Consider the following 14,046-nt stretch of genomic DNA (forward strand, 5'->3'; position numbering starts at 1 on the left):
TCTAAATCTGCACTATCCAAGCTGCAAAGGACTTAAATACAAAACAACTTACGCATCTAGTTTTTCCTACATAAGTACACAACTGTGGAACGCATTACCAAAAGCCTTGAAAACGACGTACGACCACCTAAAATTCCGGAAATCACTAAAAACCAACCTGTTTAAAAAGGCATACCCTACCGATCCAACTTAAATGCCTAATCTCTGCAACACAACCAAACTAAAGCAAGTAATGGACATAACACAACTCTTTCGTTCTCCAATTCCCTAATGTGGCTGTGCCACATGAACTTGATCTTACCACATCACCACCCTGTATTTGTTCACACCGGAGCCTGCATAGGCCTCTCCGGTACTATGTAGGCCACATTGAGCCTACAAATAGGTGGGAAAATGTGGGATACAAATGTAACAAATAAATAAATTTGCCATTTTTCCTAATTTATGTATACATATTTTTATCTGACCGTTCTGTCCTGGCAGTCAGTAGTACAGCCCTACCAGTATATTCCTTCCCTTTGCACATGGAATTTCTATGAATAATGATTCCAAACTTCTGTCTATTTCATGTGGTTTGTTTATTTTATTTGACTCAATTCCCTCTTTAACACATATCTCAACCCCCCCTCCAATTTGATCCACTTTATCATTGCAATATAATTTGTACCCTGCTAACAGTGTCCCATTGATTGTCCTCCTTCCACCAAGTCTCTGAAATGCCTATTATATCTATCTCTTCATTTAGTGCTATATTCTCCAATTCTCCTACCTTATTTTTAAGGCTTCTAGCATTTGTATATAGGTACTTCAGATTGTCTTTTTTTCCTTTGAAGTTAATGGAATAATTTGCATCCATTACTCTGTTCTCCCATTAAACACTGCTGGCTTTCTTTCACCATTATTAAACCTCTCTATCAGGATTCCCTAAAGATCCTGTTTCAGTAGTGTCCTTCAAGGATATGCCACACTGAACCACGTGCTCCAGGGTAACTGTTGGCTTCCCCCCCCCCCCCCCCCCCCCCCCCCCCCCATTTTATTTTAAAAACTAGTCTATCTCCTTTTTAAATGTTAGCACCAGCAGCCTGGTTCCGTCTCGGTTAAGATGGAGCCCATTCTTTCGGAACAGGCTTCCCCTTCCCCAAAATATTGCTCAGTTCCTCACAAATCTAAATCTCTCATCCCCGCACCATCGTCTCAACCACCCATTGAGACTTCGGAGCTCTGCCTGCCTCTTGTGTCCTGTGCATGGAATAGGGAGCGTTTCTGAAAATGCTACCCTGGAGGATCTGGATTTCAGCTTTCTACCTAGGAGCCTAAAACATGTGCAGTGCGGAATATCTCCCTTTATCCAAGGATTGCTGAAAAAAAATCACTGAAAACCAGACACAGCAGTTTGCTGTGCTGAGTAAGAATTTTTATTCTCTTTGGAAATGTAAATTAATTACTACTTGATGATGATGGTTATATAATATTATTTGGATATATGTTGAGGCTCATTTTCAAAGCACATAGACTTACAAAGTTATATAGGTTACTATGTAAGTCTATGTGCTTTGAAAATGAGTACCATAATATACATAATTTTGTACAGTTTTAGAATATTTTATGCATAACTTTTTATGAAAAATCACTACATTTTGTATTGAATTATTTGAACAGTAACTTCATAGATTCTATCAGTCTTCGATGGCCCAGAGGCTGGGTTATTATCAAACTGAGATTCTCTACAAGCTGGAAAATTGGCATTCACTGCGGTATCTTATTTTCAGAATTTGAAACAAAAAATGGTGCTTGCTACAGAAAAAAAGAGTCCAGAAGAAATGCAGCTAGGCTCTTCTTCAGGAGCTAATTCTCTTTCTGGTTTCACCATTGAGGATGTGAAGTCTGTCTTGGGTCCATTAACAAAGCAAGTTATCGACAATGTTCAGGTATATTTTATGAAATTATGGTCTTTAAATGTTGACAAACTGTTCTGACTAGAAATATAAGCTCTGTGTAACAGGGAATGTTTGTTTGTATTTGTGGACTGTTGCATATATGTAGTAGCACTATAGAAATCATAATTAGTGGTAGACTAATCTCAGAAGACCTGACTATACCAGTGATCTTCACTCTTATTTATGGAGGACTGCTTTGGCAAAAGGAAAAAAACTTCAATATGAGAATCGGGACCATCGAGAGACAAAGCAACCAATGCCCTGGGCAAAGGAAGATCTATCCAGGGCATTGGTTGTCCAGCCCAGAAAGCAGCTTGTGTTACCAAAATAAGGTCTGCTTTCTCATACTGTCTCTTCCTATCAACCCAAAATCTCTTACCCAATTCTTTCTTCTAAAGTTCTCTCCCACAGACTTTTCTCCTTGTTCATGTACTCTCTCATGCCCATCCCAGCCAATTTCAACTCACACCCACATCTCCCACCAGTCAGTCTCCACCATCCTGTTTCTATCACTTCTTTGTCATCGATAACATATGAATCCAGAAACCTTTGGGTTATGACCATCTACCAGCAGGTGGAGATAAAGGACAGCAATTGAACTCTGTTATATAGGACGGTATGTCCTTCAGTATTTCCTCTATCTCCAGCAGGCGGTGGACAATCTCCCCACAGCTTCTGGTCTGTTTTGGGAAATGTGGCTCCTGTTTTGGCTTCTGGTTCAGTTCAGCCTGGGGGTGATAAGAATTGTGCTAGTGCCTATCTTGTGGTGCCAGGTCCCTCCTCCGTCCTGCCGCTGACTTCTCCTGCCTCAGAGCCAAAAAAATTTAATAAAGAGATAACACAGAGGCACAAACTGCACAGGATGGAGTTGAGTACTGCTGAATTCTAGCGGATTCCCTGTTGGAGAAACTGGCATCCTTGCATCTAATGGTTTAGGGTGAGTACATCTTTAAAACCTTAGTTACCATTGGCTCTCCTTCATTGCTGCAGCTTTACTTAATTCTTCCTTTGTGGCTGCTGTGCTGGTACGGTTCTCACACAGCTGTCTGCTGCTCATAGCATTGGAACCTTGGTGGCCTTTGACCTATCAGAGGCCCAGGTATCAGCCAAAGCAATCATTTTGTTCTAATAAGCAAAGCTCCCAGCAGTCCTCCAGATCCAGCCCCTCCTCTCATGCCTCTCAGTGATGGGGTGCCGGTCCACTCTTCGTAGCAAATCATCAGGTGTCATCTTTCCCTTTATAATGAAGAGTGGGCCAAGATTACATCAGACCAGTGGGTCTGGGATATTATCACAGAAGGCTACAAGTTAAGAGTTCTCCTCTTTAATTACAGATTTTTTTTTCTTGCAGTCCTTGTGCAAGGCTTTGCACAAAAGAGCAGTATTCTGCAGTCTCTTCAGGATTTAGGAAAAATTGTACCAGTCCTGCCTCAAGACCAAGGGCGGTGTTGTTACTCCATTTATTGTGTGTTGCCCAAGAAGGGGAACATCGTTCATCCTGTTCTCAACCTCAAGAAACAAAACAAGTTTCTTCAAATCCAGCATTTCCGCATGGAAATGTTGCAGTCAGTCATTGCAGTTGTGCATCCAGGGGAATTCTCACATCATTGGTTCTCAAGGAGGCATACTTCCATATTCCTATCTTGCCTCCTCAACAGTGCCTCCTGTGATTTGTGGTCCTGGGACAACACTTTCAATTCATGGCACCATATTGGTAATGCCTCAATGGATGGTGGTGATGACAGATGTGAGCCTGAAGGGCTGGATGGTCTTTGGGCACCGATGGAGGCTAGCTGGCCCATCAACCTTCTGGAGCTCAAAATACTTGGGGTAAACCTGGTGTGGATCCTGTCAGACAATGTGTCAATGGTAGCATACATAAACAGCCGAGAGAGCACTCAAAGTTCTCAGCTTACACTCGAGACATTTCTATAAGTTCAATGGGCAAAGGCCCAAGTGTCAGTCATTTCTGCAGCTCACATTGCCGGGAAGTTGAAAGTACAAGAAGATTACCTGATCAGAAATCTTCTGGAGCCCAAGGAATGGGATTAATGGCAGCCTTTTGCCTAATCACTTAGAATTGAGGAACTCCAACAATAGACATTATGGTGTCTTGCCACAATGCGAAGGTTCCTCAGTTTCTCAGCAGAAAAAGAGAGTTCAGTTTGGAAGGGATAGATGCTGTAGGGGTGTTTTCCTGCTATATCACCTTCGCGGTCTGAGGCCTGGTAAGCCTGAACCATCTTTGCCTGATCTAATATGGATTCTACAGCCTATGGCCTGAATACATCTGAAACCATCAGAAACCAGCTTTCTACAAAGGAAAACTACTACTTGGCATAGCTGTGATGACTTCATCCAAAGACGCGTTGTTTACTGCAAACTATCTTCCAGTTATCTCCCAGGAAAGTGAGGGAGCATACCTCACAGATACAGAGTCTCCGGAAGCATCTGTGAACCATGAAGGGAGTTTGCTACCATCAGACTTGTGACTGATAAGAGTTTCTTTGTCATCACCATGATCATGAATTCTGCTGGACAGAAGTACACAGTTTGTGATTGGTCCATAGGTGTCACCTGGATGGAGAGGTATGCCAATGTTGGACAGAAGAGAAAGAAAGAAAAGTTCAGCAAGAAGAGATTTGCCTGGTGTATAGATCTCTCTCAGAGGAGCTAAAGAGATGGATCTGCCAAACACCTGTGAACTGAATTCTGTGCTGAGCCCTGTACAATACAGTTCAAAAGCAGCTCTGTGGCTTTCCATGACCTGTGTAAACCGGCCTGAGAGCAGGGACTTTGGACTATTCCTGTTCTACTGGAGCCTAGAAGAGAAGCCAATTCATCACCCCCTTGGACTCTGAATCTATGGGACCTCAAAGGGTGAGCTTGCAGAATTTTCTTCTTATAGCAGAGTGTAGTGTAGTTAATCTTGGGTATATTTTGTTGGTGTACACAGTTTTGTAACTTGCTTTGCATTTTGCCGTATTGTTATTTTTATATCTATAATAAATAATATATTTTAATTTTAGCATCATTCCTTTCATGGGAATCAGCCTTTCACGAACCTAAGGGCCAGTTAGGTACTCTCATATCCTTAGTGAGCAAATCCAGATTAATTGTTATTTTGTGATTATCTGATATAGAAGTACCTTGTCCTACAGTGCTCTTCTCCAGAGGTAGCTAGACACAGAATTGTTATACATATTCCCTCCGTGGCCAGTGATAGAAAGAGTTATCCTCAGGATCCTGCTTCATCCAGGGAAAGTCATTCTCGTGGCTCTGAACTGGCCCAGAAGACCTTGGTTTTTCAGATCTGATTCAACTCCTGGACAAGCCACTCTGCTTCTGGATCTCCTGTCTCAGGGACCCATTCAGATGGAGGATCTCTCCCCCCCTTTGGTCTTACAGCTTGACTGTTGGAAGGTCGAGGCTAAGAAAGAAAGATTATCCGAGGAGGTGATTACTACTTTTCTTCAGGCATGGAAGCGTTTTACTACTTCAGCATATTCCTGTATTTAGAGAGTGTGTGAAGCCTGGTGTCCTGAGCAGGCTGTTTCTCCTTTTCAGTCTCTGTTGGCTCTAAGGCTACGAATATGTGGTGGATTTAAGGAACTCATTTCTTCTGGCTATGTTCTTTCATTGCGAGCCCACTCTGCTAGGGCTCTTTTGACTTCGTCGGTGGATTCTCACACCTTTTCTCTGGAGGAGATTTGTAGATTAGCTACTAGGTCTTCATTGCACATGTTTTCTAAGCATTATTGAGTGGATGTTGTGGTGCGAAAGGAGGTAGAGTTTGGAGCATTGATTCTCTCTGCAGTTGTTTGTTTCATGCCCTATCTGAGGACTTTGCTACATTCTAGAAGTTTCTGGATTCATATGCTGTTGATGACAAGGAAGGAGAAATTGTCTTACCCTGATAATCCTTTAGTCACAGCATATGAATACAGAAGCCTGCCATTAGTGATTTCTGTGCTTTTTGTGATTTGTTTTACTTCCATGGAAGTCTTGCAAGGCTACCGCTTGAAGTCTGGGCAGCCATTTTGAAGAAGCAGCTGCAGCAAGCAGGTCAGGGGCATCGGGCAGGAAACAGTGAGGTTCTTTTATGCCCCAAAGAGACCACTAGACCACCAGGTCATGTTAAGGTACGTTCGGGGAGGGCACCCTGACTTAGTACTAGAGGGGATGAGAGTGGATGGATAGAGTTGGGTGGAGGGAGGTGGCTATTAAAAAAAAATGGAATGTGGATGCAGGGAGAAGGGCTAGATAAAAAATTAGTGAGGGAGACTTAAATGGGGGAAGGGAAAAGGGGGAAATACAGCACATGGATAGAAGGGGATGGAGAGGAGAGGGGGACATGCTGCTCATGGATAGGAGGGAAAGGAAAGGGGGACATGCTGCTCTAGGATGTATGCTTTTCTGGAAATGTACATCTTTTCTAATTTTCTGTTTAGTAGAGTATGGAAGAAAATGCATTTGTGATACTTTTACCAGTATTTTCTGCTTATAGAATCTGGCTTTTGGGGGGGGGGGGGTGAAGGTGACTGTGTAGCACGGGTAGGGCTGGGGTATTTTATTTTTTGTGTCCCTTTTTTTTTTTGTCTCTGCAACTGTGGTAACCCTAGTTTACACAGTCTCTCTCGCAGCTGGCACAAGCGCTGGTCTGACTCCAGCCCAGCCTGAAGAACAGGATTCTCACAATTACTCAAGTTAAGGTTTGGCCTACCTGAGCCAGGTTATGCTAGCTGCATGTAGGTAGTGAAGGCATATGCTGTGGGCCTACTCCTTTCTTCCCTGTGCCTCCTTAAGCCAACTCTGGCCCTGCCTTTTATACTTCTGACAGCTGCCCTCCTGGCTCCACCCCCTCCCCTGTCACTTTCTACAGGACTATGGGGCTTAAGTTGTTTCTGACTCTGAAGGGAGTATTCTTAAGGGAAAGGGGCAGTGCCCTATAGACTCCCTCACATCCTCTATTTCCACCTGCCAGTAGATGGTCGTACCTCACAAGTTTTTGGATTCATATACTGGACTAAAGGAAAGGAAATTATCAGGTAAGACATAATTCCTCCTGGCTCCACCCCTTCCCTGCTAGTTCCCACAGGACTATGGGGCTTAAGATGATTCTGACTCTGAGGGAATATTCTTAAGGGAAAGGGGCAATGCTGTATACACTCCCTCACATCCTCTATCGCCACCTGCTGGTAGATAATCATAATCCACAAATTTCTGGATTTATATTCTTTGACTAAAGGAAAAAAATTAGGTAAGATATAATTTCTCTGCCCCTTCAAAGCTGGCTGCCCTCCTAGTTTGTTAATCTAGCCTCCCATCACCATCACTTGCTACCAGTACCACTGTCGCAACATGTTTTCTTCTGGCACTGTGCATTTGTACACAGTTCTCACATTCTTTTGAAAATAGTGTGAGAGTTCAGGCACTTTACAGTTCAAACTCACTGAGAGTCGCACAGTGCCAGAAGAAAAGAGAACAGTTACAAAAGCAGCAGCAATAGGAAGCCTCCAGACAAGATAGGAGAGATTGCTGATTGGTAGAAGAGAGGCAGGGAGCCACACTTAGGGCAAATTGGAGTTGCCTCTTTCTCTGAAGCCTTGTAATGAGCAAGACTGGGGTATATTCAGTGTACTCCATTGTGCTACTTTCAAACATATAGGAGTTAATTTGCCCATTTTGATACTAGAGGGCAGCCAGAATCAGAGCTATTTGGGAAATCTGGCCAATTAAAAAAATTTGTTATTCTAAGCTAAAACCAGGATTATGCAGACGCAATAACAGCAGTAAATAACATATAGGGGGTAACTGTATAAGTGGGTGCCTCCTTTTAGGCACCCTGAGGTCATGCACTGAGAGCCTAGTGCAGGGGTAGGCAACTCCGGTCCTCGAGAGCCTCAGGCAGGTCTGGTTTTCAGGATATCCACAATAAATATGCAGGAGATAGATTTGCATACCATGGAGGCAGTGCTTGCAGATCTATCTCCTGCATATTCATTGTGGATATCCTGAAAACCTGACCTGCCTGCGGCTCTCGAGGACCGGAGTTGCCTACCCCTGGCCTAGTGCAACCTGGTATCAGGGGCCTAAATCTATGTAGACTTCACATAACTGAGCCCTAAATGGAGCAAAGGTGCACGTAACTTTCAGTATTCTATAAGGTGCACGCTTAAGTGGCAGCACTGCCCATGCCCCTCCCACGTTCCACCCATGTAAACACCCCACTTGCATTTCTGTGCTATGCCACTTACTTGCGCCCTTACAGAATAGCTCTTGGTTGTTTTGCTGCCACTTAAGTGCATAAGTTTACACACCAACAAATATGTAGGTATTTCGTACAATCATGCACACAAGTGGCACTTAAATGTGGGCACATAAGAGTGCCTCCATTTAGGGTGTTCCCCCCTCCCCCAAGACTATGCAGTAGGAGACTGTTCTATAATAGAACTTGGGTGCCCAAATTCTATTATAGAACACTAGTGTAATCCAGTGTCAGGGCGCCTAATATTTAGGTCCCTGCAGTTACATCAGCCATAGAGGTTGTAAAAATTCATGCAACTAAAAACAGCAGAAACATGCATAACTTAAAATTTTCTGTAAGTTACGTACATAAGTGGGAGCCTCGCCCATGTCCCGCTTATCCCTTGTCCCTATGTACACCCCCTTATAAATATGCACTATGTAAATTAAGCAGGTATAATCAGAATACTACTTAGGCACCCTGCATGGGTATTTGCACACATTCATGCATAAGTTACTAGTATTCTAGACATTTACATATGCACAGGCCATGTAAATGTGGACACCTAGATTATAGCATTGTCCCTATAATGATGTTTCAGACCTGCCCTGCTGCACAATACATTAGCTTCGTCATTTTTTATTTTTGATATGCAGTGTTGCTCTGGTAACATCAGACTCCCCTAGTGAAAAAAGCAGCTAACTGCTTTGAGTATGCTTGGCCATGATGTCAGTGTAATCTGAAGGACAGCAAGCCAGATTATGGCTGTAAACTTCACTCCTCATACGGACTTATTTTCATAGTTTCTGAAATGCATAATTCACCTAGGCTGCATAGAAATCAAAGGAAAACAACGGTGCTCACATCCCTCCTAAACCTGATTATTAAAGTCGGAAAAGAAGCCACAAGTCCCATAGCAAATTGCAGCATGTGTCTAAAAGGAGCAGTGTAAAAAAAAAAAAAAAAGCAAAATGAAGCAATTTATTGCCATTTAAGCAGCCCTTATTCTGCATCTTGCACTCACAGCTCCAGGACTGGATAGCATTCACAAGACACAAACCATGCATTTTTCTCTTATGTATACTATGAAGCCATCGACACATATATTGCCATGGCCTCATAATCTTGTAAACCACTTTACCATAAGCTGCAAAACTATGGAAACTGGCCACTGCAGCCTCTTCTGTTTCAAAACAGAACACTCCTCAAAACAAGGATGGTCGTTAGATCTTATGAAGGGAACCATATCATCCACCAACAAACAGGCACATATGGAGGCCAAAGAAAGATGGTTACTACTCCATCTTCCCCTTCTTTGAAGTTGTTGTTTATAATGACCAAAACAGAACAGGATTATGGTAATGTGCCACACTAGCACTGTCACTGGATACAGTATACAAATGACGTCTTACTGATACCTATCTGATTAAGAGCCTACAGTGGCAGCTAAAGACAGCACCTTGGTCATTACCATCCATTGACCTCCAGCTTTCCTATCATTGTGCCGCTAGCACCATTAAGTGGAGTGAGGAATATTGTTGATAGATCCATATGCCAATTCTAGTACTTGGATATACGGAGGAAAAAGCATGGTGATATATTCCAGCTTAAATAAGGAGACATACCTTGAAACAGCAACTATTGCGAAACATGAGTTCGTGTCGGATTGATTGTCTCCGTAACAGAAATACAGGAAGAGATATAGTGACACTACAATTTTAAAGCTAAGTAGAATTTAAAATTAAAATTTAATTACATTTGTAATGAGAAAAATAGGATTAAATGAGGAATATCTGCCCACCATAAAAATGCCTGGCTCATACTAGCCTGAATGGTGGTGACAGAGACATCTGATAGATCCTATACAAGAACACCGTTTGAACTGATTAAAAAATGTTTCAATAATACAGGAGTTGGGTATTATATTGTGGAATTCTAGTACTTCTGGCATGTTTTATCTCTTCCATTATATGAAGAGTAAAATCTGAAACATAGAACATGATAGCAGAACATTGTATGGTCTCTCTAGTCTGCCCATCCAAAACAACAGGCCAGTCTTTACAGTCCCCAATTCTCCCTCAAAGATCTTCATTCCTTGTCTATTGCTCCTGAATTCTGATACGTCTTCATCACCACCTCCACTGGGAGGCTATTCTACATCCCCTATCCTTTCTGTAAAGATATATTTCCTTAGATTACTCCTGAGCAAACCCCTTTTCATCCTCTTTCTATGACTCCTTGTTCCAGAGTTTCCTTTCTATTGAAAGAGTCCTGACTCCTTATTCCTTTGAGGTATTTATCCTCTCTCCCCTTTGCTGCCTGTCCACTTTTGTTGCGAGTCTTTTCTCTGCACTAATACTTTGTTTTGCATTTAATTGAATTGGCCCATTGACTGTTGTCTTGGTTTTGAATGATTTTTTGTATATACTTCATAATGTTACTGTAACCCCAAAGTATCTGAAATTCTGCCCCTCTGATCTTTTTATCCTGACTACATATATCAATCTTTCCAAGTGACCAGTATTCTGCAGTCCAGGCATGCCACAGTTGAATGTATGTATGTATAGATTTTCTGAGGTTTGCTATAGAAGGATAACTGCAAAATGACCTATTCAACCATCGATCTGAACCTAAGGATGTACAATTCAATCAAAACACCTGTATAACAGAGAGGGATAAGAGTGTCTACTGAATTTCAAAATATATCGTATTATAAAAATACATTTAAAAAAATTGAAATACATAAAATACATGATCCAGAATGTATTTAAAATTGCATTTAGATAAAAAGGATGCACAGTATCAATCATATAATACTCTAATATTACAGAAGGTCCTATTCAGCCAATGGTCTGAGCAATAGAGAGTCCAATTCAAACAAATATCTATATGGCAGAACAAGGACAGTATATACATATGATGCCAAAATATATAATACTGCAAATGATAAACATATATGTCCCATATTAACACAATCTTTAAAAAAGCCATCAAGAAGATAAAAACAAAAAAAACTTTGCAACCAAAACGGGAGAAAACATTCAATATGTTACAAATATCTTTCAAATATCATAACAATAAAATAGAAAATAAGAAGCAACATAAGCACTGACAAGTCAGATGCAAAGCATTAATAAAGAAAGCTAAAAGAGAATATGAAGAGAAACTTGCCACAGAGGCTAAATCTCACAGTAACAACTTTTTCAGGTACATCAGAAGCAGAAAGCCTGCAAGGGAATCCTTAGGACCGTTAGATCACCAAGAAGAAGCAAAAGGGGCACTCAGGGAGGAGAAGGCCATAGCGGAGAAACTGAATGAATTCTTTGCTTCTGTCTTTATGGAAGAAGATGTAAGAAATCTGCCTGTACCTGAAATACTTTTCAAGGGTGATGATGAGGCGGAATTGAAAGAAATATCGGTGAACCTGGAAGACGTACTGAGCCAAATTGACAAATTAAAGAGTAGTACATCACTTGGACCGGATGGCATACATCTATCAAAGAACTCATGCATGAAATTGCTGATCTGCTGTTAGTAATATGTAACTGTTAGTAATATGTAAGATTGGAGGGTGGCCAATGTGACGCTGATTTTTAAAAAGGATTCTAGGGGTGATCTAGGAAATTGTAGACTGGTAAGCCTGACATTTCTGCCATGCAAAATAGTGGAAACTATTATAAAGAATAAAATTATAGAACACGTAGACAAACATAGTTTAATGGGACAGAGTCAGCATGGGTCCAGCCGAGGGAAATCTTGTCTCACCAACTTGCTTCATTTCTTTGAAGGTATGAATAAACATGTGGCTATAGGTGAACTGATTGATATAGTGTATCTAGATTTTCAAAAAGCTTTTGATAAAGTTCCTCATGAGAGACTCCTGAAAAAATTAGAGTCATGGGATAGGAGGCAAGCTTCTGGCGTGGATTAGGAATTGGTTATTGGACATAAAACAGAGGGTAGGGTTAAATGGTCATCTCTCTCAATGGAAGAGAGTGAACAGTGGAGTGCCGTAGGAATCTGTACTGGGGCCAGTACAATTTAACATATTTATAAATGATATGGAATTGGAACGACGAGTGAGGTGATCAAATTTGCAGATGATACAAAACTATTCAAGGTTGTTAGAACGTGTGCGGACTGTGAAATATTGCAGGAAAACCTTAGGAAATTGGAAGACTGGGCATCCAAATGGCAGATGAAATTTAATGTGAACAAATGCAAGATGATGCACATTGGAAAGAATAATCAGAGTCACAGTTACCTGTTTCTAGGGTCCACCTTAGGGGTCAGCGCTCAGGAAAAAGAGTGTCATAGATACTACGCTGAAATCTTGTGCTCAGTGTGCGGTGGTGGCCAAAAAAGCAAACAGAATGCTAGGAATTATTAAGAAAGGGATGGTGAATAAGACCAAAAATACTATAATGTCTTTGTATCGCTCCATGGCGCGTCCGCACCTTGAGTATTGCGTTCAGTTCTGGTCACCGTATCTCAAAAAAGATATTGCGGAATTAGAATAGGTTCAAAGAAGAGCGACTAAAATGGTAAAGGGGATGGAACTCCTCCCATATGAGGAAAGGCTAAAGAGGTTAAGGCTTGGAAAAGAGACTGATGAGGGGAGATATGATTGAGGTCTACAAAATCCTGAGTGGTGTAGAACGAGTAGAAGTAAATTGATTTTTTTACTCGTTCCAAAAGTACAAAGACTAAGGGACACTTGAGGAAGTTACATGGAAATACTTTTAAAACAAATAGGAGGAAATATTTTTTCCCTCAACGAATACTTAAGCTGTGGAACTCTTTGCCGGAGGAGGTTGTAACAGTGGTTAGCGTATCTGGGTTTAAAAAAGGTTTGGCCAAATTCCTGGAGGAAAAGTCCATAGTCTGCTATTGAGACAGACATGGGAAGCAACTGCTTGCCCTGGGATTTGTAGTATGGCGTGTTGCCATGATTTGGGTTTCTGTCAGGTACCTGGAAAACAGGATACTGGGCTAGATGGATGATTGGTCTGATCCAGTATGGCTAATCTTATAACTAAGAAAAATGGTGAATAAACATAGAGAGAGAATGAAACCTTGTGGAACCCCACAAGTCAAAGAAAGAGGAGTGGAGATGGTTGATGCTGATTTAACAAAAAAAGATTTCCCAGAAATCAAACCACATTCAAGTCCGCAAATCTGTATACAACGTCACAGTGGTAACATTAAGGGTGGGGAGCTATCAGAATTGGCTACTGTTAAGATGTGTTATTGTACTGTTAAGCCCAGTTATTAGTAACTAGGTCTCATGCCATAAAGTGGAATGTGTACTAAAATAGCACGAGTTGGTTGTAAAATAGCATATCTTAATGGTAGCCCAGTGATAAATACATCTCTAATATTATCAAGCCTTTTCATTTAAAATTAAAAATGATATCTAAAACTTTGAGGTCCTTTTACTAAGCTGTGATTAAAAAGTGGCTTTAGTGTACCCTTACAGGGGTGTTTCCCGTAAACTAAGGCCATTTTTATAACAGTCATAAAATGGCCAAATGTCTGTTTTTTGTATTAATAGCCTTGCACTACTGTTGCCATTAAAAAAAATGACCACGTGAGCACTTGCCATCACCCATGTTGTAAGTAGTAAGGGTGCACGCTGTATTCCTGTGCACAGGAATACAACGTTGCAAAGCTGTGCTAGCGATTCCCACGCAGCAAATGAGAGGAAGCCCATAGGAGTTGAATGGGCTTCCTCTCACTTGCCGCACCGGGAATCGGTAGTGTGGTTTTGTAAAAGAGGTCCTTAGCACACTAATGTAAATGCCCACTCTCTGCCCCCTGACATGTCTTCTCAAAAAAAAATTAGTATTTTTTGGTGCAGTG

The 14,046-nt window shown here is 41.4% G+C and overlaps 1 protein-coding gene across 4 annotated transcripts in view; it reads left to right on the forward strand.

Moving 5' to 3' along the window:
- CABCOCO1 (ciliary associated calcium binding coiled-coil 1) overlaps positions 1-14,046 on the forward strand; it is a 165,753-nt gene that overhangs the window by 132,250 nt on the left and 19,457 nt on the right. For all 4 annotated transcript variants that reach the window (XM_030204840.1, XM_030204837.1, XM_030204838.1 and 1 more), the window contains one exon: positions 1,770-1,928. In XM_030204840.1, coding sequence (XP_030060700.1) covers positions 1,770-1,928 — 159 coding nt within the window. The remainder of the gene's footprint in view (positions 1-1,769; positions 1,929-14,046) is intronic.

The sequence above is a fragment of the Microcaecilia unicolor genome, chromosome 5, assembly GCF_901765095.1.
Source record: "Microcaecilia unicolor chromosome 5, aMicUni1.1, whole genome shotgun sequence".
Lineage (NCBI taxonomy): Eukaryota > Metazoa > Chordata > Amphibia > Gymnophiona > Siphonopidae > Microcaecilia > Microcaecilia unicolor.